Source organism: Cyclopterus lumpus, chromosome 2 (genome assembly GCF_009769545.1).
Source record: "Cyclopterus lumpus isolate fCycLum1 chromosome 2, fCycLum1.pri, whole genome shotgun sequence".
Lineage (NCBI taxonomy): Eukaryota > Metazoa > Chordata > Actinopteri > Perciformes > Cyclopteridae > Cyclopterus > Cyclopterus lumpus.
The window spans coordinates 10,554,265-10,578,935 of NC_046967.1; the positions used below are offsets into that span (position 1 = coordinate 10,554,265).

Below are 24,671 nucleotides of genomic sequence, written 5' to 3' on the forward strand. Positions count from 1 at the left end.
CCTTGAAAACAAAAAGCTGCCCTCACCAGGTAAGACGTTTGTTTTTTCTTTTCATGCAGTTCCTTTTTTGTAAAATCCCAAGCAATAAGCTGTCGAGATAAAGAATGCATTCTTTCCTTTTCAGCGTCGCCCTCGAGCATTTGCCCATCTATCTATAATCAATGCCTCCCTTTTGCATCATCTCCCCTTTTTGTGTTTGCAGAGATTCTAATTATTCAGGATATTTCCAGCGGGCTGTTTTCTGTGTGTTTTGGTGACCCCGTCGTCTTTGTGGCGTGCCCGGTCTAGACGTCGCTGATTATTCAGCCGGCGGGACAGTTCACCCAGAGTGCACATGTTCACCGGAATTCAAAGCCACGATTTCTCTTTTTTTTTGTGGAGAAAGTGCTTAAAAACAACTGGTGGACGATGGAGGGATGAAGCCCCTTTGACCCCTTTTCCTCCCACCTTTTCTTCTCTTCTTCCCTCGCACTCTGGTCTCATTTCGTTGTGCCTGTGTGGTGCAGACAGACGGCGATGGGGCAGCTCTGAGGCAAGCGGCCCTTTCCTGGGAACCAACCCACCCCGGCGTGGGCGGGGAGGCCCCTCTCTCCCATTTCCCCCCTCCATCCCTCCTCTGCCCTCGGAGCGAGGTCATCGTTGGGTAACCAACTGTTGCCGCGGTCGCGGGGCTCAAACAGTGGGAGGTGGGAGACATTGCTTCGGAGTCAACATCGCCCCCCCACTCCCCTCCCGAGTCCAACGGCTGTTTGCCAAGCGGAGGCATCGGAGCCGTTAACGGAGCTGAATGTAGGTGTTAGATGCCGAGTGCGAAAGAGAAGGGCATTGTTCCCAAAAGTATTCTTCAGCATCGCCACGCGCTCCTCAGCCTTCAAGGCGCCTGATGCGCATCGGAGATAAATATGATGCGCGGGTTATTTTCGACTTTGACAGGACGCCCTCGAGTTGTCCGTTGACAGGTGATGGGCGTGCAGCCGGAATGCCGCAGACCAGCCGAGTGAAATAGACGCGGCGCTTCACTCTCACTGCAGACACAATTCAATGGTTAAAAAGAATTTATGAAGAAAAAAAAAAACTTTCAGCATCTTCACATTCTTGAGGGTGAACGTTTTCCAGAGCGGTAGAACGACGGCCTGCGGGCCTCCTGCGAATATGGACTCCTTAAGAGCAGCTGTCGCCTCGGGGCGGTTGGGAGAAACAACCTGGTCCTGCACCTGGTCCTGCACCTGGTCCTGCACCTGGTCCTGCACCTGGTCCTGCACCTGGTCTCGTATGCTCGCGTGTGCTCCAGCCTGTCCGTCACGTGACGTGGCTGAAGCGCAGTGCGATGCACGCGTGTTAATACCTCAGATTCAAGGCCTTCGACACTGTTGTCCGGTGGGATACTTCAAGGCCAAGTAGGGAAATCAGTCCTTTCTAATGCGTCGCTGTTCTGTCAAAGATGCCGTACAAAGAGGACTAAACCTACGAGTACGTTACTGGTGATATATAAACGTGGGGGGATTGTCCAGGAGGCCCGTAGAGTACGAGCATTAGAGGTGAGGTGGGTGATTCAGCTCTTTGTGACACTTTTAAGCACTATTCCAGCTAACGGCTCAAAGTGTGAGTCATTTCCATATTGCTTGATTATGCGAGCCTGATATCTCGTACTAAGTTGCACCAGAGACCAGAGTTCTGCTGCTCACCTCCCTCTTCAAACTGCTGACTGCAGTCATGCTCTATTCTTTTCTTTTGGATTAATTAATGAGCCTCTTTCCCGGCAGAGTTTGGCTCATTAGCCCCCCCCCCCCCCCCCCCCCCCCCCCCCCACGTCTCTTCACACCTGTAAGATTGAGTTCAGGACTACATGCAGAGTTGTGAATCAGAGACTCGATAACTCGCCAACTCACATCGAGAAAATGTGATTGCGGCGGTTTCTTAATGGCAAAAATTAATGAAATAATAATTTTTAATGTTTTCTCGTGGCTTTATTGTAATAAACAGCCGTTTGGGCAGCGAGCGAGGGAGTCCTGAGTCCTGAGAAGAAACATCTGAGCCACATAATTGTGGAAATAGCTTCCTGTTATCAGGCCCTTTTGAGCACTGCTCCAAGATTAGGATTCATTTCCCGTTTGCCTCGTCTCCGACGATGAAGTCAAATCTGGGGATTAGGTCGGCCTCTGACCTCCTCCCCCTCCTTCCTCTACCCTTGACTCTTCCCTTCCTCCGTCTCGTCCTCCTGGTCGACACACTTGGCCTCCTCTCCTCAGGTCGATGGTCATCGATAACTGATAAGATTGTGAAAAAGGTAGAATTATCGCATAGTAAAAAATGAATAAAAGAAGAAATAACTTGTTCCCAGTTGCTTTTAAAAAGAATTTGTTCAAGCCCCTGTTTGTGACTTCATCCTTTTTATACAATCATGGGCGCCATCTTTGTTGTTGAGGGAGATTAAGGTGTCATAACTGCTGCGTGAGAGAGTTTACTGTAACGGTAACAACGCATCTCTCCATATCTCCCTCTCTCTTCATCATCCCCTTCTTCTTCTTCTTCAGGCTTAAGCTTCGCCGGCTGGCCAGAGGAGACCTCACTTCCTGTGTGACCTCACTGTCTCTTCTTTTCTCTCACTTATTCCCCACCCCTTTTTTTCTCTCTCTCTCTCTCTCTCAATAACAGATTGAAGGAAAACATCTCGCTGAATGTGTGAGCCGATGCAGATGTTTCCATTCAATCTGTTTTTTCGGAGGCTGAACACGATCAATCAATCCAATTCCTTCAAATTAAAAGACCGCGCAAACTGTGTTTTTTTTTTTTCTTCAAGTTTTCGTTATTGCCAAAGGACGTATGGTGGCCCTGTAGTGACATGGGCAAAAAAAAAAAAAAAAGAGAGAAAGTAAATCCACATTTATGCTGCTGCATAACATTAAAAGCTCAACAGTGACGAGTTCATGCAAATCGGCAAAGAAACGTTCTCGTTTCTGTAAAGCGACCTCGGGGAATTCCTCGAGGAGAAACGCTTGTGTCTCCTCCTCCTCCTTCTTCTTCTTCTTCTTCACTCCAGTCCTCTTTCTCTCTCTCCTCTCTAATAAATCAACCTCCTTCCTGTTTGGAGGATCTCTGCTCGGCTCTCTTTGCGTCCCCTTTATTCCCCCCCCCCCCCCCCCCTCGTCTCTTAATTTCTCTGTCCAGCTGCGCACACACACACACACACACTGTTCACACTGTTTTAATGTTAACAGGATGCCCACCCGCCCCCCCCCCGCCCCCCCCCCCATGTTGGGCTTAAGCCTGAACTCATGGCCTGGCTCGGACCCAACGGTCCAATCCAAGAATTTGACAAATCTCTAAGTGGAGTCTGTTGGCACACAGATGACACGTTCGCTTGTAATCACTTAAAAAAAATATATATATATAATAATTTTCTGTTTGGGGTGATTATCGTCATCCTTGCGGTCGCCATGGAAACTGCCCGACTGACCTCATCCTTTCAAAAAGGCCCTTTTTTTTTGTTGTTGCTTGAAGCCGTCACTGAATCAAATAGCTTTTGTCAGACCGAATGACACCGTTTGTTGTTTAGTGTTGAACTTTATCGAAGCCCTAACGCGTACTCCCTCTTCTCCACCCCCCCCCCCCTCTTCTTTCACGCAGGTCTGAGCAGACGCTTCGAGCTCGGCAGCTCGGCCGCTTCATCCATCAGCGAAGAACCGCTCAAGTTCGGTAAGCTCATCTCGCACTGGAAAAAACTAAAAGGACAAGGCAAAAAAACACGCGTGTCTGGACCGCTGCCAGATGGTATACTATGCACGACTTCTTCTCATACCCCCCCCCCCTTCACACACTCCTTTCCCATGACTCATCGGGGCCCCCGGAGTCAGATCTAAGTGGCTGCACTCAGCCAGATGATTAGCTCGGCTGTCCGTGGATGTATAATACAGAGGGAGTTATGTTCGGGCAATTGTTTGGGATATGTTTCACCGCTTTAAAAAAAATAACTTGAAACTCGTGTTTTTGGGAGCAGCTTAAACATGCAATGACAGTGCAAGTGGCTAAATGTAGATTGTGTGGTAAATTCAGAGAGTTTTGTGTGCGTGTGCGTGTGTGTGTGTGTGTGTGTGTATATCTCTCTCTCTATACTTAGCTCCTGTTAACAATGTGTTTGCTCCCGGCCAGAGAAGTTGTGGGTAGTCGAGCTCAGTGGATGCATTCGGTGGCGTCGATGAGAGCGGTTGCGAGGTGGTTTTTTTGAGTGTTTGTGCGTGTGTGTGTGTGTGTGTGTGTGTGTGTGTGTGTGTGTGTGCGTGTGTGCGTGCAGGGCGTGGGCTGTCGGCATTCATCATAATCCCCACGTCCTTGAAGGAGGCGGCGACCGACCGCTAAAGAGACGAGGCGGACTGGGACGTTTTGTTGGGAAAGGTTTTTTTTCCCCAAAAAGATGACAGTAATAATGTGTAAATAAGGACAATCTGCATTTTTTTTGTTTTTTGTTTATACAACAATGTGCTGTTGCGTAACAGACGGCACCAGCCTATAAATGGCATCAACAGCCCAACCAGCTATCGGCGTATTGATGACTTTAAAAAGGCTCGCCTGCCATCCGTGTGGGTGCAGTTATCGGCCGGACCCCCCCGGGGGGGCTTCGCCATGGAGGATCTGCTGACCTACTTCAGGATCCATAACGTGGTTCAAAGTCCTGCTCTCTCTGCAGCCGAGCGTCCAGCAGCAGCCCCTCCCACCCCGCGAGGCTCCGCATCACCATGGGAACAATGACATCAGCGTGAGGCGGGGCCAGCATCTAAACTAAAGAGGGAATTAATCCCAGCAGTCAGTTTGATTTTTTTTTTTTTTATTCGATCCTAAACTTGTCCGGTTGAGGAGGAAATTCAGTTTCCAGGATTCTAAAACATCTCAAATCCAATAACTGTTTGATTCATCTCTAATATGCCGTTTATAGGACAAGGAAAAGTGGATGAGCGCGTTGCCAATAGCTCCAAAAAGGCACTCATGGGAGATCGATCCATTAATGCTCATTACACTGCAACAGTAGATGATATATGAATGCATTACTGCAACGATAATGTTTGATTTGTTATTGTCGCCGCGGTAATAACTGCCCACAGCGGTTCACTTGAGCGTGTCGGTGTGAGGCTGTAAATATTCATTTGTCAGAGAGGAAAGATGTTTTTGTGTTGTTTTGGCCACGTGCAAAACTTCGCGTGCTGAGGATTTCTTTTGAAGCCTTGCTGGTTCCCAGTGCGCCTCTACTGCTGGTATTACGGTACCTGATTGGGCACGGAGCCCCACACCTCCGGATTATTGCACACGGGCGTGTTATTCGCTACGCTGCCCGTTAAAGCTCCTTCACGCTACAACGGCGGGCGCTCATTACGCGTCAATCCACCCCACGTCCTGCTGAGTCAGCAAAAAAAACATAATCCGCCCGTCTCCTGCTGCTCGGGAGGAAGTCGCTGCTGGATTCTGGGTTGATTACAGGTCAACTTGTGACGGTTACCCACCATGCACTGCGTCTATATGGCCTTTGACCCTATATTCTAAATTATGAATTATTTGATGAAGCTTGGAACGCCCTTTAATGGTGGGGCGGATACATTTGAATCCTAATTTCTTATCATATCATTGTCTTCATTGAGATCTGGATTCCAGAAGTTGAGTCCACCTAAATAACTGAATGAGTGACCTTCTTGTTGTCTCTAAAACTGCTATTTCCCCCTGAAATATAGAGAAAGAGGAATTAGGGATTACATAAAGGTTGTTATAACAACTGTGAATTCAAAATGGCAAAACACAGCATTTTGTAGGACATTTTTTGGCAATATAGCCTGCATAGATAATATCCGGAGCTGAAGTTATACGATAAGCCGTCTCATCGATGTGAAGGATGTAGAAGATCATACCTAAAGTCGGAGAGCAAGCTCACACACACACACACACACACTGACTGACACACACACACTCGGGGCGCTCACACACAGGATTAAGGCCAGGTTGGCGTACTGAGAGATTCCATCCTCCCTCCTAAATGGACGGTGACATTCCGATGAGAGCGGCGCTCCACGGAGGCGTGATGAGTGACCCAGATTGGGGGTGCGGTTGGTGGGGAGAGGAGGGAGGCGCAGACGGGGGGGGGGGGGGGGGGGGGGGGGGGAGGGAGGTCGGATTAGGGACGGGGATGAGGTGGAGTCGGGTGGAGGAAGAGAGGGACGCCGGGAAGGTGGAGACGCACCTTCTCTCTGGTCTCACGCTCGACGCAGGACTTCCGAAGACGTGACGGGATCCGACAGTCCTCCCGGCGCTGTTGCTTTTAACCCCTTCGAGGAAGAGGACGCCGCGATTTGAAAGTCAAACAGGGTTTGACGTGATAACTTTAGTTTCTATCGAGCTTCGGCGTGAGGTTAGCCGAGGACGGAGGAGGAGGCCGGTTCCCTCCGTCAGAGATCAGTTCTTTATTCTTTATCGGGGTTTTTTTCCGGCCCCGTAAAAGCAGGATTTTGATGCACTTTGTCAGCGATCGCACGAAGCAGATTGCAGACTGACCCCAACAGTGTATTGTGTCTTCAGATGAGACGAGAGGGCGTCTGCTTCTTTTGGTGGTGTTGTATTTGGAAAGATCCTTTTTATGTCTAACACAATGCGACTGGGAGACGGCCACGTCGGATCACGTTAACCTCGCGAGGATGACAAGGTGTGCCCGGAGAGCCCGGTGCTGAGGGGAGGGGCGCAAACCCAGACATGAGGAGACAAATAAATAGTTTGACATCCGTTCCACTATCTAATGTTACTGGAAGTGTTTAGATTAAAGGTAGATGAAAATAATAGATTAATAACGGGTGCTTTCTTTGTCCAAAGAATGCAGTCGTGCCCAACAACAAGGTCTTAGACACAAAAACACAACATGAACACAGACAACAAGCCAACTCAGAATAAAAGAGGTATTTGCAGTAGGTCTGGAGTGTGCATGCGAGACGAGGTGTTTTTGTCTTTTCATGAAAAGACGAAACAAAAAGGATTTATGTAAGCAGTCACGGTTTCTGCCATCTCAGTGTGCCGATGCCAAAGCGGCTCAATGCAGTTCTGCAGCACCATCAGCACCAGTTTTCTTCCTTAGCAACAGCTGGAACCAGACTGAGCCCTGGGCTGAGATGGCTGTCCCAGACAGTTTGGCCCAATATCTTTTAAGTGTCAGTCGGCCTCTCCTCCTCTCCTCCCTCTCCTCCTCTCCTCCTCTCCTCTCTCATGCAGGGAAGGAGGGAGGATGCAGGAGGGATGGAGACGAATGAAAGCGGGAGACACTATTTCACAATAATTTTTTCACACATATTTCAGGACTGGAGCTGCCAATAATTTGTGATTGTCACTTCCAAAGAATCAAAAATATTAATTTCTCTCAATTTTCAAAGAATAGTTTGATGTTTTGAAAAGAAAGTTTGATACCACTAAATATTGGAGCTTACCAGGCTGGTTAGCTTAGCTTAGTTTAGCATGAAGACAGGATTTTTAAAAGGGAGACGAGTGGAAAAGAGGGGAGCGGAAGAAAAACAGAATAAAGCTCGAGGCTGACAAAAAAAAGGGACGCGAGAAGAAAAGGAGTCTCGGTGATGATTTGTTACGATGAAATTAGCTGCAGCTGATGATGATGATGCAATTTAGCGGCGCTGCCAGGCAATGGAGGGCCCCCTGCTAACCATGTTTATAAAGCAACATTATGTGTCTCCTTAAGGGGGGAAGAAAGGCTTTTATGAGGGTGCACACTTGATTGGAGTGTGGATACTTTGGTAGTGCGTACTTGACTGTGGCCTTTTGTTATCTTAATGGTGGGAAAGAGCTTGTAGTGGAGGTCTGATGGGTGCTGCTCTCTGAAAGGGGCAAGCCTGTCAAACCCATATGCCGGACCCCCCCCCCCCCCCCCCCCCCCCCCCCCCCCTGTAAAAACCTGTTCTGGTTGCCACGGTAACAGCCTATCGAGGACGAGGGAATATAAAGGGTGTGTTCACATGCTCCCCCACCGACCATTTCATGAGCTTCCTGCTGCGGCGCTCCTTAACATCTGTGTCTTTCGTTTGCATCCCATATCCTGGATCCATACGCGGGTTTATTCCAGATCTTTTTTTTGGGGGGGGGGGTTTTCGTGTTTTTGGAACGAAGCTCGCCTCCTTGAATCGCATCGAAATCCCAGCTCGTGCAGGTGATGGCGTCACGCTCCACCTGCAAGCCGCCAGAAACGAACGTGTTGGAAGCCACTCTTAGACTTTGGGAGTCCACTGTTTAAAAAAAATAAATAAAAATAGAACGGAGTAGGCACAGCTATTTTTCAGTCTGTTCTTTCTGTCTCACCACGTGGATGCTGAGACAAAGAGCAGCCGGCATGCCAACAGTGTAGCTCCTGACTCCCTCTGGTGGCTGATCTGTTATCTTCACCAGCTGAGATGAGATATATATATATATATATATCTGACTCCTCTCTTATTCTCTCATCTCTCCCCCCGTCACTCGCTCCTACAGGTGACCTGTCCCCCTCCCCGGTGTCCCGGCATGGCAGACGGTCGGCAGCCAGACGAGCACTGGGCCTCAAACGGCCAGGACAACGGCGAGAACGGCTGCTCCGCCTACAGCTCGGCCTACAGGGAGAACGGACACCACGGTGGGGCAGCCGCACATCCCGGAGGCACAGGTAGGCACGCAGACACGGTGTGTTTGTGAGTGTGTGTGTGTGTGTGTGAGTGTGACCACAGCACCAGGTCAATAACATTGATTAGACCGCCTACACGTACTGCCAGATGCGATTGGTTCCATGGCGCCAGGCAAGAGCAGTCGGTCCTCCAGAAAGGCACGTGTTTCACATTTAAATGAGCACTGAACTGCAGCAGCGATACCAACGGTTGAAGGACAACGCTGTGCTTCGCCAACACACCTGTGTAGAGGGCATCTGGACCAGAAAGCTCCACGACGTCTAGTTGGAAATACTTTAAAAGGTTAAGGACAGGGGGGGGGGGTGTCTTGCAATAAAGCAGTTTGTATTTGAAGATATTTGCCTTTCAGAAACATCATTGTTTACTCTTTGCACAAAAATGTGAAACTCTGTAAACTCATAAATATGATTATGTCGTTGGCTAAAGGTTAATACATCTTACTAGCAAAATAAAGCGTCATATTAGAACTAGGCAGCAGGATGCCAGAATTATGGAAAAATGCTCATATTTCTGACTGACGTGATCAGTCCAGCTCAAAGGAAAAGAGAGAGAGAGAGAGAGAAATGGGGGAAGGTAAAGGAAGCTGAAGAAGAGAAAAATAAAAAAGGGGAAATTAGATTTTAAAAAAGAGGATTTTGCTCCCCAGCTGGGCCACTTGTTATGTCAACGTGCATGTGTACATCAGGTGTACATCCGGTTTTTAACAGTACATTTTTGTCAATGTCTTTTGATATTTTATGGGTGAATCTGATTATTCAGCCAGTATAATCTGACACAGTAAGTTCAATATGCATCCATCTGCACATTGAGTAAACGGCCCGACTGGCCACTAATCGAATCCTCGCGGAGCCTGAGATGCATCCGACAAGCACACAACGAGCGTCGGTCCAAACCCGAGGGGCTAAAGGTTCAGATGAACCCACAGAGATGAGGTTATTAGTTCTCCATTTCCTTCCTCCCATCCATGTCTTGTCTTCCCGGTGTTGTCTCTCTCTCTTTCTCTTTCTCCTCTCTCTCTCTCTCTCTCCCTTCACAGTGGATGACTCAGCCAATTTGCCTCCCTCCCCTCCCCCCTCTCCATCCGCTGAGCAGATTGGGCCCGTGGCACAAGGTACACCCACTCACACTTGTAACCACTCAGACCGTTCAGGGTGAGAGTGTGAATGGTTGTGAGAGTGGTAAAAAAATAAAAACAGCTCCAGGATTTCAAGTCCTCATTGCAGCCACTTGGCATGATGAGAATAACTCCTCCTCGTTCTTCTGGTCCCTTTAAGGGCAGGGTCCTCTGTCACCTTGCATGTCAGCTGATCATTATATATATCCTTTTTTTTAGGACGTCTGCAGCATGCCTGGACGCTAGCACTAGGCCACACAGGCATCCTTTCCTCCCTTGACGCTGTAGTACGTAGCCCGCCACTGGAGCCCTTCATCTCACAAGTCTGTTCTCTCCTCAAAAACATCTCCCCTGTTGCTCATTGTGTCTGTTGATTTTCTCAAGTAGTAAATCAACAGATCGGCTTTCAGCTCTTTGCTCTCAGAAGAAACGTCACCGTCACTTCCTTCTCGCATGTGTGGCATGAGATCACAAGATAAAATAAACAGAACTGATTGTACAGGGCGCTTTCACGAGAAACCAAACCGGATTAAATAGAAAACGAACCATAAGTGTCAATATCACTTCTGATTCGGACTGTGGCTCGTGAAAGCACCCGAAGAATATTGTTCTCGTACCTCCGAGAAAACATTTTCTTTTTTTAATAAAAATGTGCTGTATTCTGAAAAAGAAAGACTCATTGCATCCATGTCGGGATTAAACTGTAGTACAATGATCAAACTATTATTTCTAAGCCAAATGTGCAAATTCTGAAATGGTATATTTTCAAAATGAATGTGAAATAAAACCAGACTAAGATTAGAAGGCGTGTTAATTGCATCCCATGCATCTCCATCAGAGCTGAAAGTAACCCCAAGTGTTGTTGTCCTCCATGTCTCATCTATGTGTCCCCCTCTGTCCCCTGCTCAAAGAAGATAAAGTAGAAGTTGTCAGTCAACAGCAGGAGGATGAGGAGGAGGAGGAGGAGGAGGAGGCGGCTCCAGATGAGCCCCACAGTTACCAGGAGGAAGTGGCATGTAAGCAGCCTGGAGATTTGCTCTTAGAGCAGACAGATAATTTAACAGAGCCCCAGGCTTTGGGCTTCCAGCAAGCCCAGGCACCTGAGGTCCTCAATGGAGGAAGTCATCAAGGTGAACACAGCCCGTCACAAAAAGGTGTGTGTGGTTTCTATTGGGTTTATTTTGCGAGTGTACATCCTTCCTCTTTGAAAGCGTGTTGGAGCGAATGTCTTTTACCTTTTTACCCTTTCTTTATTTTGCATGATCCTCTTGTGCTCTTTTTTTTTTTTTTTTTTAACGGGGACTTCATATTTTTCCACTTGATTCATAACTTGTGATGCGAACTCGGGGCTTTGCCGTCCTGCAGCTTCGTTGCTCTTGAATCCTTAAGCTTCTGCTTCAGTACCCGACGTTGCCGTGTGCAAAATTATGTGACGTAGCATTTGTGCTTTTTTTCATGCAAAACATAACCATTTGCTTTTCATTGGAGTGACATTTAGAACACCCGATCAACCATATTGCAGTTGATCAGTTCTGCACTTTTGTATTGCCAGCTACATTGCAAACGCAAATATCACTGTCTATATACTGTGTCGCTGGTATTAGTCGTCTGTATATTTTGATGTGGGGTTTTTTGCTGGAATATTGTGTGCAAGACGGTGTTTCGGAGCACACCCACCTGTATGGGAGCTTCGTGAATCAGTCTTGAATGTATTTGAAGTCTGTTGTATATCTCTTTCTTTGAGTTTCAATGTTGTTTTCATTTCATCCCGAGGCAAAGGATAATTCTGTTTTCCTATTGTTACGAAGGACACACTTTTGGCATTACATAACACCCTCATTGGACATGTATCACCATCCTTACGATCTCTAAGGTTAATTAAATTAAAGAACATACCCTTCATCAATATACTCCCGAGCAATGTAGAGATGAATCCACCCCAACAGTGTTCCGGTACTTGCTGTAGAAACTTAAATGACACCATTGGCACTCAATTACATCAACAACAAAAAAATCTTTATCATGAGGTTGACCATGTTTTGTCAATCAATGGGTATTGCAATAGGAATTCATTGCCATCTAACATCATGCAACTCATTCCTTCATTCCAGTTCTGCACGCCATCTTAGGTGCTGTGACCCCCCCTCTGTGCTGTTGTGGCCTGCTGCAAAATACACTGTGCTGTGTGTTTTGCTTGACGGAGAGCTCCTCTATGTGCAGAAGGCCTCGGCTTGACTGTCTTGGCTAGCTTTTGTGGATGCTTCAAGCAAAGCGTTTAGCTCATAGGACTTTGCACAACGTTGTACAGTATCCTTCACACTCACAGCCCAGCCAGAAGAGTGTATGAGTAAGGAATCGTGTGAGTCGGCTCTGAAAGAAGATGAACCTCAAGTGGCGTCGCCGCAAGGGACGCGGTCTGCTGTTGGAAGAGCGACACCTGAAGGCGCAGAGCTCGCCCCTCCCTCTGTGAAAGAGATCTCTGACACCGCCTCAATTGAGCCGGGAGACCAAGAGAGAAAGGATGTAGTAGAAGAGGCCGCTGAGAGCCACCTGCTCGTCGAGTCCAAAGAAGAAGAAGCAAAACAACCGACAGAGGAGTTATCAAATCTTAAGGATGACGACAAAGAGGGAGTTCTCTTACCGAGCAAATCTGAATCCCCCGTGAATGAAGACAAGGAAAAACCAGAGACGCTTGAGGGGGTAAATAAGGAGAGCCAAGATAGTGGCAGTGATGTTGAGTTGCATGAGATGCCAGGGGACCAAAAGCAAGAAGCAGTCGGATCAAGTCCAGAGTTGAAAGAGACATCAGATATTTTACGTCAGTTTGGAGCAGAAACCTACTTTGAGACATCCTCGAAAAGCCACAAAGAGGAGTCATCCCAAGCCGAGAGCTATTACGAACTCAACACAGCAGCAGAGACAAAGTTAAGCGAGGACACCAAAAGCATCGTGCAGGAGCTCGGGGAACAGCAGGAGAGGTCGGCCAAAATATCTCTTGGTAAGATGTGTCTTGAACAAAGAAGCCTCTCCCTAAACATTACGGTTGGGTCTTCAACAGTCCAACTAGGCAAGGGCGAGAAGTCCAGGGCCTTGTGTTCAATCAGTGGAAGCTTTGATGAATCTGAGGTTTACCCTTCAACTCCATCTGTGGAGAGCCAACAGCAATTTCCTCCAGCTGTCTCCATTACACCAACTACCCCTGAATCACCTCCAGAGACCACCGAAAAGGTTGACAGGCCTTTCCCATCTGATAAGCACATATCTCTTGAACATTCAGGCAGTCTTTCCGAAATGTTGGACCTGGCTGGAGACCTGCCTCGGCCATCATTAGAGAGGCGGGAGCTAGACCACATGAGGCGAAAGTCCGTGCCCGCCAATGTATCGGCTCTGGTGGGGAGTTCATTGGCCAAGCTTGCCTTGGTCGATCAAACCTCAAGAGTGGTAGGAGGGGAAACCCAACTGGAGGAACTGGGCTACTGTGTCTTCAATGAGTACTCTGGGCCCATGCCTTCTCCTGCCGATGTGCCCAGTCCAGGAGACTCTCCGCACCAGCGTTTCCTTTCAATGGAAAGTGAAGTCGAGGAGGAGCCTGGGGCCACGGAAATTGAAGGACTTCAAAAAGGAATTATCCCTGAGATTTCTGAAAAAACTGGGTCCGAAAAGAAAGATTCACCAGTAAAAAGTACCCCGATTCTTGAGAGGGCCGTGACAAGTGGAGTGAAACCGGATCGCCTAAGAATTCCATTGAATTCCTCAAAAGATAGACTGACTGAGTTTCGTTTGGAGAGTGGCCTGCCCGGTGACATAAAGATCCAAGCAATTCCTGAGGTAGACATTGAAAAAGACCCCTCCAGAGAGGCTTCTCCCATCCCACTAGACAGCTCCTTTACTTTCACTCCGTTGGAGACTGGAAGCAAGGTTCCCCCAACTCCCACCACCCCCAAGTCCCCAGATGGTACACCCTCAGAAATACCAGTCACCGTAGAGAAGTCAGTGAAAGATGTCCGACCGGAGGTCAAAGCAGAGAACGATCCAGAGTCTGAGAGGATTCATAATGAACAGACGGAGTTAGACACAGGAATGCAACAATCTGAGCAGGAGGATTCAGAAGAAAGAGGGGATGAACCAGAAATGGCAAACATACCTTCAGCGTCATCTCAGTCTTCAGGAGAGAGCACAGAAAAAGATGACAAGATGCAGCAAAGTGAGCGTGGGACACCTCCAAGATTAGAAAGGGTAGAAAAGCAAGAGACCTCAAAAGCTGGTCAGGATTTAAGCACTGAAAAGCCATTCGATGATGAAGATGACCAAATCCAGTCACAGAAGGCGGCTAAAGGGGCACCAAAACCACATATAACCTCCCCAGTCATCATTATACCTCAAGCACAAGTAGAGGAAGAAGCCGATGAAGAGGACGATATTGAGATTGCTGAAGAGCCTCAAGAGGTAATGGAGGACGCTGAAGTGCCTGAGAGTCTAATCAAGGTGAGGCTGACGGTAGGAGATCAGATGGTGGAAGACGATCCCAAGTCTGGCGCAGAAGATTGGAGTATGCAAAACAGTGGTGATGGTGAACCTGCGACAGACAGCTCGCACTTGTCTCCATGCTCTGACCATGATCTAGCACTGCGACTGGATGAAGGTGGCAGAGATGACTGGATAGGGGAGGATAAAGAAGAAGACACACGTGTACGTATGGACGAAGGGACAAAAGAAGAGGGCGAGGTGGTAAAGACGGACCAAACCGAGGAGGAGCAAGGGAAGGAAGTTGGTTCTGATGGGGTAGGCGAAGAGAAAGAGGTGAAAACAACAGAGGATGATGGGGAGGAGAGGATGGGGGAAGAGGAGAAAGACATCGAGGTTGGTCAGGAGGTGGAAGAGACCTCCGCCGTGTCCATTCCGGCAGCTAACGATGAAACCGCCGTGGACGTCTCCCTCCTAGATACAGACAGTGGCTGGATGGACACACAAGGTACCCCGAGCTTGTCAAATTCTTCACATGTAAAATAAATGTTTAAGTATTATTTTTTTTTAATACCGGAAACTAGCTTACACCACAAAGCTTGTTTGCGAGTAAAATCGTAATGTGGAGAATTAGTCCTCTTTTAATCCCCTCTCCACTGCAGATGATGACAAAAGTATCATGACTGAGCAAATCGAAGCCCTTCCTCGGGTCCAGAGTCCTACCACTACACCTGTGGTGGACAGACCCGCTAAACGGGCCCCTGGCAGAGGAAGGGGCCCCCCGGGCACCACTGAGAGTAAAGTGACCCGCAAAGTACCCAGCCACCATCCACCAAGAGAGGAGATGAAGAAGAAAAAAGGTTCCAATTCTGTGTTGCTCGGCTTAGAACAAATGATGTACATTTTATGTTAAGCCTACATTTAACCGAGGCGTGCATGTTGGTATAACCCTGTCTCTCCTCTTTGCTAGTAGCCGTGAGGAGGGCTGACAAGGTAAAGGTGTCAGCCCTCCAAAGTCGCTCTCCGTCTCGAAAGGGCGTAGCCAAAGCGGCAGCCAGACACCCTAGGCCCGCTCTTCTTCACGGCTCTGCTAGACGCAAGGTCACAGGTGAACGGTCTTCACCGGGGAATCGGTGCTGTGGATAGAGAGAGTGCAAACTAATTCTAATGTAGACCCCACAACTTCCCCGTCTATTGTTTTTCATACTGGAAAACCTACAATAACAGGAACAAGTATGACTGTTTCATTAGACCTGACACATTATGATTTCTCAATGGAGTCAATGCTGGAACAATTTAGGGTTTTAATTGTACAATAACAGGTGTTTTACTGGCTTTACTCTCTCTCTCTCTCTCTATCAATGGCTCTTTGAGGAATCACACGGGTGCAATGTAGCTGGCAAACATCATGTGCTACAGTCTTTTTTAAATCTGCTCAACTGCTTTGTCTTTTTTTTTCTTCTCATTTTGTCCAAAAAAAAAAGAGTATTTACTCCTGCTTGGCCTCATATTCATGTTTAGTTCTGCTCACTGTTGCCTTCCGTAATTTGCGATTTGGTATTGGGGTCATTTTGAATGATCATAGCAACTCTGGTTTCAATGACACTTGTATGTGTGTGCTGGTGAAACGAGTGCATGTCCGAGGTTGTGCGTTTTGACTGACAGGTGCGTTTGTAGTGCATTTATGGATGTGTTAACGCGTTATTCTCAAATATGTCTCCCTTGTTGGATTGCATTGATCGGTACAGAGGAACTCCTTTCTTTACAGGTATGGAAAGCCATCAACCCCTCAGTGTGGCCCACCAGTCCAGGGAGAGGACCACCGTAAGTACCATAAACGCTATCATTGTTTATCTTAAATGCATCGTTTCAATTATCAAAGGTTATTACTATTTTTTTGGCACTTTTGTTGCGTTAATATATCGTCTGACAGCACATAGGAGGAAATACAAGACCCTGCACGACACGCACTTTGCTCACATTTAATGGGAAGAGGTTCTTTGTTCATTATCGCTCACACACACACACATCAGTTCAATACTGTTGCATATTAACTGTGTGATGGGGGGCTTTTGCATGACAAAATGGTGGTTTCCTCCCCCTTTTTCTAAACGCCTGCATGTTATTTCTCTCTGCGTGCACGTTCATTTCGTCTCGCATGCCTGCCTCTGTCCTCGCGCCAGTCACGACCGAGAACATCTGTGAGTATAGAAATCGAATGAGAGTATTAGCCGACAGGTTTTATTATTACAATGTGCAGTACAGGGGGCCCCCTCAGAAACATCTCCTTTCACCGCTAACCACCCTGTCTAAAAATCATCCCTTGTGTATGTTCGATCATTCCGTATCATGATTTACATTTTTTTTTTGTGCTGTAAGCCGTCAGTGTTTTGAACTCCATCCCATCTCACGTCTTCGTCTCTCCATCTGCTTGTCACCCCTCCCCCCCCCCCTCATCCTGCACGCTCTCCCCCCTCGCCTCTCGTCGCGGCTTTCGGGGGTCCAGAGCCCCACGAGGGCCGTTCTGTTAAAGATGGCGGTTCAGCGCCGGGCAACCGATTCCCCGCCCCCCAGGCCCAACTCCGCCTGCGGCCTTAAACGGAGCCCCGTGGTGCAGGCGGCGCTCAATGAGGCCCGCCCCTCCTCCGCATGCTCCCGCCCGTCCCCTCTGCACCACAAATGGGCAGAGAAGGTAACATGTAAAAGCAGCGGTGTTGCCGGGGAGCTTTGAACCAGTGAGCTCGGGCGTTGACGCTCCTGTGTGTGTGTGTGCGCGTGTGTGTGTGTGTGTGTGTGTGTGTGTAGGAGAGAGCGTACCGCAGCCCAGAGAAGAGGTCGTCTCTGCCCAGGCCGGCCAAATCTCTGACACGCCACATCCCTGCTGCCGAACAAGACGACAACAACCCCTCCAGGCCAACCTGTAAGAACACACACACACACACACACACACACACACTGTGACTCTCCTCACTCGCTTTCTATTGAATGACTTTATTAAACTCCTTGCACTCCCCTGGCCTGTTTGCCTTCACGTCCTTGTTTACTTTCCCCCTTTCTTTGCCTCCTTGTCCTTTTTTTTGCCGCTCGCCTCTCAAAAGCGTTCCAGTCCAGAGCGGACAACAGGTCTGGAAGAGCCCCCGGTATCACAGGTAGACCACCGAGTAGTAGTCGTAGTAGTGTTGGACCCATCACACCCTGCACTAGTGTTCATTCATTCATCGCGGTCACACATTATTCTGAAGTCCCCCCTACAATCTTCATTTTCCAATCTGAGCTTGTTTATGCAGATGTGTTCCCAAATTCAGTCCTCATTCAACATTTTTCCAAGTGTGTTGACTTTGATCCACGACGACAAGGTGGATACTTCCCGTCGCCGTGGCAACAAGCCGCCAGCGTCTAATCAATACAGTGGCGTTGCCTTGTCAAACATTCTTGTTTGATTTGGGTTTGTTTGCTTTGTGGAAACTGAGCATACACCTGGTGCTCCATAGTCTTCCTCTCTTCCCCTCCATCTGTGTTTCTTCCTCCCTTTTCTCTTCGTCCAAAGTGGTTCTCCCCGGGACCTCTTCCTCCTCTTCCCCCTCGCCCCCCTCTTCATCGTCGTAATCCAGCCGTATCTCTTCTCCCCTCCAAGGCCCAGAGTCTGCACGTTCCCGGTCAGTCCGCAGCGGCGCCTCCACCCCCGGCTCCACCGCCGTCACGCCCGGCACGCCCCCCACCTACTCCTGCCGCACGCCCGGCTCTCGCACGCCCGGCAGCCACACGCCAAAGTCCTTCAGCGTCCTCCAGGAGAAGAAGGTGGCGGTGATCCGGACCCCGCCCAAGTCGCCGTCCTCCGCCCAGCGGCAGCTGAAGGTGCTCAATCAGCCCCTGCCCGACCTGAAGAATGTAAAGTCCAAGATCGGCTCCACCTCCAACCTCAAGCACATGCCGAAAGGCGGACAGGTAACCGGCCACGTCCGGGTCCAACTGAGCCAACTCTTTGAGAAGCCTTTTATTTATTATTTTTACACATTTATTTATTGATTCGTACACATTAGTCTGCAGCATGGAGAGAGACAGATGGATGTACATCATTCAGACTTTCAAATGTCATGCATTTATCTGTTTCTGCCACATGGGGGCAGTAAAGGACATTTGTTAAATTATAGGATTTTATTTGTATTTATTGTAGCTCGTAATAGGTAATGAAGTTAATATATTTTATTTTGAAAATAACGTAGTGTGCGTATGAATATCCTAGCTGGCTATTCATACGCACATGACTAGAATAATAATAACGCGTAAAAAAAGACATTGAAAACAAAGTCAAATGAATTTACTTATTATAAGAAATGAAACATTCATCTGATGAGCTGCTGGATGTGAGTAGAGGGACGTTTGCATCCCTCTTCTTCTTCTTCTTCTGTCTCCTCTTCCCTTCTTCACTGTCACTCACTTCCTCTATATGTCCTCTCCCCTGTCTGCCGTCCTCTCCGTCATCAGCTGCCTCCGGTCCTCCCTTTTTGTCTTCCTCCTCCTTCCTTCACATCTCTCAAATTTCTCCTCCCTCGAGAAAGGACGTCAAAAAGCCACGTGTTTTTGTTGTTGTTTTTTTTTAAAAGCCGCAATCCTCCTTAAAGTCCCTCTCGCTGCCTCCGAGGAGTCGACCTGCAGAGGCACTCGCCCCGGGGATCGGCCTCCGCCATCGGCGTGGAGGCTTCTCCCCTCCGGCTCTCGGTATTAATAATTGCGAGCGGGAGGAATTACTTATTGAGAAGCTGCATCGAGGACAGAAATGAAATATTTCACCTTCTTTTTCTGTTCTCTTTTGCTGGAAAAGAATTGCGTTGATAATCCACCCCCACATTTTTTTTTATATAAAATGTTTAAATAAATAGAGCTGCGAGTTGACGTCACCTCCGAATATTATTGCTTACGCACACTCGCTGTTGTCCTTCTTCCTTCCTCTTTGGGGGAGAAATGTTTAATGAGGCTGGGATGAGCAGCTCTGCAGGCTTTACAGAGTGTGATGTACTTGATGTTTCACCTTTTTATTGAATAGGTACAAAAAGAACGAAAAATAACATTTTGTTTCATATTTCTTTGTCATTTAATGATTTATTGCGACATGAAAAGTCCCTTTTCAAAATAAGACATAGCCTCAGTGTTTTGGCTTGATTTTGTTGTTCCAACATTTTAATTGTGGGTGATTTTAACACAGAAGCGTGAATAATTAAATAAAGCTGTTTCATAATGCATATTGTAGGGCTGCCACAAATGATTTTAATGATATTTTAATTAAATATATCCTGTTGAAAAGGGATCAAGTTTCCCATAACGTCAAAATAACATATAAAGAAATCCTCATCTCAGAGCCTTTTAATTAATAATCCATCATCATAATAGTCGATCGATGAATTGACTAATTTGCAGTAAAATAACATTTAAAAATATACATATTCTTTGGTTTGTCATTGGTTGACCTTGCTGCTGCAACAGCTGTGTGTGTGTGTGTGTGTGTGTGTGTGTGTGTGTGTGTGTGTGTGTGTGTGTGTGTGTGTGTGTGTGTGTGTGTGTGTGTGTGTGTGTGTGTGTGTGTGTGTGTGTGTGTGTGTGTGTGTGTGTGTGTGTGTGTGTGTGTGTGTGTGTGTGTGTGTGTGTGTGTGTGTGTGTGTGTGAGCTGTCAAGAGAATCCAGGTCAGGTCGGAGGCTTGCTGTCGGGTCTCTCGTGCCCCCCCCCCCGCCCCTTCCTCCTCAACCCCCCCCCCCCCTTTCTTTTCTCTCCCCGTGTTCACCTTTTGGCTCTTTGAATAATGAAGTAGGCCTTTTTTTATTAACACGGAATGGCGCACAATGCAGAAAAACTGTCGTTTCGGATAAGTTTTATATCGACATATTTATATATATATATATACTGTATATATATAAATATATATCTGTGAGCCTGTTTTATTTATGTGATTGCCTGTCTGTCTGTTTTCAGTTCGTAGGTTTAGGCTGCATGATGTTGACGACCACCTTTAGCATCAGTCTAACGGGCCATTGACATTATGACATTATGACATTACCTGCACAACATTAATAACATCACTTCTCCTCTCAGAGCGTCGTTAGCATGCGAATGCACGTGAAGACGCGCGGCTCCATCAGCCCACACTAATCCAAATGAGGGCACATATGTAGTGTTTTTCCCCCCCAGATTTTTTTTTTTTTTTCTGAATTCGATTTTGTTTTAGGTTAAAATTGTACACGAGACGCTGGACTTCAGTCACGTTCAGTCAAAATGCCGCTCCAAGGATAATCTGAAGCACTCGCCCAAAGGAGGCAATGTATGTACGCTTTTTCCTCTTTTTCTGCTTTCTTTCTTCCTACTTTTCACGTGTGTTTCAGTGTCTTCAGTCCTCGTGTCGTGGATGTTGCACTTGTTTCCGGTGCTTCCGGCTGTAAGAACTGTACTCAAAGCACCGATGGAGCCGTCATGCTCTCTAAAGGAATGTCTTTATCCCTGCATATAAAAAAGAACAACTCCATCCATAGATCAGCCGAAATTCAAATTCCCCAGCGCGCCGGCTGATTGAGAGGTCGTGGATTTAAAATCGGGACACTTTTACAGGATTATTTTTCTTATTTTTAAGCTCCTCCCAGCCAGTCATGCCCTCAATGTCGATGTGTTTGTATAAAAAAAATAACAAATGTCTCCCTCCTGTCATTCGCAGGTCATGATTCCAAGTGTTAAGCTGGACTTTAGCCACGTTCAGGCTAAATGTGGCTCCCTGGACAAAATCCAGCACGCAGCGGGCGGCGGAAACGTGAGCGACACATATTCAACATATTACTTATAGATTTGTGAATTACAGCTGTCTTCATTTACATCACTTGCTTTGTGCCTCTGAGTGTCATTTTTTTTTTTAACCAGCATTTACGCAGGCAACATGTAAACACCCCTTTGCTTGTCTCCGTATCTTTTGTTACATAACAGCGCTAACTGGGCAATAAAGTTTAATTGAAGCACCTGCTCCCTGTAGCGTTCATGTTAACCTCTCCCCGGGGGAGCCGGCACCACCGTGCCTCCCCGATACATCCATTTTTCGGCTTTCTCCTCGCATCGTTTTTACAGTTTTTCAGGTAAACGTGTGTTTAATATGTGCTCCGCCCCACAGATCCAAATCCAGACCAAGAAGGTCGACATGAGCCACATCACCTCCAAATGTAACTCCATGTCCAACATCCGCCACAGACCAGGTGCGGCACCCGTTTTAGCTTTTGGTGACGGGAAAGTTGTGCAATATGCAATATAATATGACGTCCTGCGGGTGTGACACTCCCCTTCTCCTCCTGTCCCGTTCCCAAGGTGGAGGCCATGTGCGCATTGAGAACGTGAAGCTGGACTTTAAAGACAAGGCCGCCTCCAAGGTCGGCTCTCTGGGCAACACCAGCCACACTCCTGGAGGGGGGAATATTATGGTACCAAAAGAAAGCACAGTCGGCGGTTTCTGTGGGAATATAAAAAAGGAGAGAACCCCAAATTCACTTTTCTCTCTCTCCGCCCTCCAGATCGAGAGCCACAAGCTGTCCTTCCGGGAAACCGCCAAAGCTCGGGTGGACCACGGCGCAGAAATCGTCATCACGCACTCCCCCGGGGTCGAGACGGGGGGCACTTCCCCCCGCATGTCCTCCTCCGACAGCATCAACCTGGATTCGCACCAGCTCTCCACGCTGGCCCAGGACGTCACCGCTGCCCTGGCCAAGCAGGGCTTATGAGCGGGCTGCCAATCACTCCTCTACCCATCAACCTCATTCACTCACAAGCATCCAATGTTCTCCCATGGTCCTTCACTGCAACATGACCCCCCCCACACACACACTTGACCCCACAGGTTCTACAGCTGTAGTTGATTGACTGTCTCGTCCACCTGCGACCCGTCCGGCCCTTCCAGTGGGACTTTTCCAAACTCAAAGGATTATTTTCGCGCCCAGTCACTCTTTATTTGTTGTTCATAAATTTTCGTTCACTCAAAGATGGACTTTTTATTATTTTTTGTTCTCGATGAAAGTGAAGGTTTGAGTGGACGCCTTCGTCTCCGAGGTCATTGAAGGTTTTTAGCGTAAAAAGCATCACATTCAATGTTCATTCAGATGTTCATTCAGAATTAATAAGGTACTACATACTAGACGCTATAGTCTTAAAGATACAACTGTGTGAAAGACATAACTTCCAGAAACATGGCTCGTAACTGTACCTGCAGAAGAACGGCTGAAGACGCGATTTAGGTTTTTTTTTTAGTTTGTTCGTTGGTCGCTTTTTTTAATCTCATGATTTCCTGACACGTGCTGAATTCTTCTTTTTTATATATGTCACTGTAGTGGAAGTTGTTCCAGTTTTGTATGTTCCCTGCGGCTGCACTGGCTTATTAGCACTTAAAATGTGAATAACCACTGCGGTTATGTGGAGTCGAGCGCTAAAAGGCTGAGCTTTCCAATAGATGTTCAATTTTCATTCTTTTTTTTTTGTGCAAAACCGACGGGCTGTTCTTTTCCGTTTGATTTTACATGAGCTCTGTGATTTTTATTAGGCTACAACAATGCTGTTATGCTGGCATGGCAAACAATATATATATGATGAATAAATTAGATCTATGTGGGGCGAGTTAAACCTTATCAGTGTGAGTGTAAACGGGGCCGGGATGCATTCTAGTGTCCACGCTTCAAAGAAGAGGCCATGTTTGTTCCAAAAGTAGAATTTAAAAAAAGAAAAGAAAACAAAACAAATGAAAACATTCCATTAAAAAGAGCAGCTACCCCCTTTAGTGCAAATTTAACCAGTAACTTTGCAGGAAATGAACAATCGAAACAAAGGAGAAATGAAGACTTGCAGCTGTTAGAATTCATTGTTAAAAAAAAAAAGGATTAAAAAAAAAAAAAAACCTGTTCTAGCATATTCTCTGCTCACCATTGTGAAACTCCTCTGCCCCCCTGTTCCTCTTCCCCCCGGTGTCGGTTACCCCTCCAGTGTTTTTCTGTGCTTCCTATACCCCCCCCAGCCCCTCTTTGCCTGTGTAAGTGTATTTAAAAGACCATGTAGATGTGTGCACTCTTTCTGATGTTTGAGACGTACTGATGACAAATGCTCCTACAGGATGACGACGACAGAAATAAAGAAAATAAAAACAGATTTGCGGTATTTTTCGTATTAATCCCCCCCCCCCCCCCCCCCACAAAGAAATATGATTAATTTATCTTCAGTGTGCATTTTTTTTCTTTTAAATCCAGTATAGAGAAAAGCTAATATTTCGGTGTGGGTGTAACATGTAAATCTGTGATATTTGTCTCTTTAGATTCATCACTTATTATGGAAAAACGTGTACATAAATACCGATTTTGCATGAGGGGGTTGCTAACACACTTTGATTTATCATAAATATATGCATTAACATGGGGAACGTGTAATACTCTGGTTTTATGTTTGTATTTAATGTCGTTATGTGCAACAGCGCCCCCTGTAGGGCCACGCTTTACGACTGGTCACCACAATTTAACATATTTACCATACAAGGTGCAGCTTTAATCTAGGTTTTGACTAAGTTGGTGACGTTAACGTTAACCCCTTTAACGTTAGTTTTTATCGTTAGTTAGCACTTTACGTAAGTTGCATTTAAAGAGAAATGTATCCAACTTCTAACGATTATTGTTACTATGCAAAGTGAGATTTTAATTTTAATAGATACGTATATAAAGAAGCTCAACTAGCTTGACATGACATGCAATAATAATAATAATATCCATTATTTACTTAATTTAAGGTAATGCAACACTTCCGTCCATCACTGGAAGTGCTGCCTCTCCCCACCTCGACCACCTGTGTTATTGAACAACCTATTGGATGTTCACCTGAAGGATGCTCCCCCCCGTGAACGCACCATCCGGGTGCGATTCAACGAGTGTATACGGGCGCGTGCGTGCGCGCGCGCGCTTGTGTGTGTTGCAGTCAAACGTTGTGTCATTTACGTTCACGGTGCACAACGCGTGCGGGGTTGAGAACATCTGGCGCAGCCGCACACGGCGTCTCTAAACTCCGCCGACGATAAATTAGCACGCCGATCAAAACTGTCGCTGTCCGGGGAAGGAGGTGCTGAAATCCGAGCGCTCTCCTCCTCCTCCCCACCTTCCACCCCCAGTCTCTCTCTCTCTCTCTCTCTCTCTCTCTCTCTCTCTCTCTCTCTCTCTCTCTCTACCTCTCTCTCTACCTCTCTCTCTCTCTCTACCTCTCTCTCTACCTCTCTCCCTCTCTATTGCCGCCCGACCGACCGACACTTGCAGCCATTTTACGCAGGACGAACCCAATCATGTCGTGAGCGACGCTCGCCGGTCACCTGGGCAGAGCCAGTAGCAGCAGCAGCAGCCGCCTCGCGCGCGTGCGCGTGCGTGTC

General features: G+C 47.3%; 1 protein-coding gene across 1 annotated transcript; it reads left to right on the forward strand.

Annotated features, from left to right (window-relative positions):
- LOC117746279 (microtubule-associated protein 2-like) lies at positions 1-23,351 on the forward strand. The gene is made up of 15 exons (XM_034555325.1): positions 1-29; positions 3,628-3,696; positions 8,497-8,665; positions 9,721-9,795; positions 12,125-14,770; positions 14,925-15,122; positions 15,233-15,370; positions 16,031-16,086; positions 17,068-17,182; positions 17,361-17,411; positions 17,897-18,207; positions 20,961-21,053; positions 21,405-21,486; positions 21,596-21,708; positions 21,799-23,351. Exons 3-15 carry the CDS (start codon positions 8,527-8,529, stop codon positions 22,003-22,005), a joined length of 4,224 nt encoding a protein of 1,407 aa, XP_034411216.1. The 5' UTR covers positions 1-29; positions 3,628-3,696; positions 8,497-8,526; the 3' UTR covers positions 22,006-23,351.
- The last annotated feature ends 1,320 nt before the right edge of the window (positions 23,352-24,671 follow it).

Excerpts from the sequence above, each read along its gene's own strand:
- LOC117746279 (XM_034555325.1), top strand. The coding sequence starts at position 8,527 with ATGGCAGACGGTCGGCAGCCAGACGAGCACTGGGCCTCAAACGGCCAG. Across the intron at positions 17,183-17,360 it reads CAACCCCTCCAGGCCAACCT|CGTTCCAGTCCAGAGCGGAC; the intron begins GTAAGAACACAC and ends GCCTCTCAAAAG. Across the intron at positions 21,709-21,798 it reads CTGGAGGGGGGAATATTATG|ATCGAGAGCCACAAGCTGTC; the intron begins GTACCAAAAGAA and ends TCCGCCCTCCAG.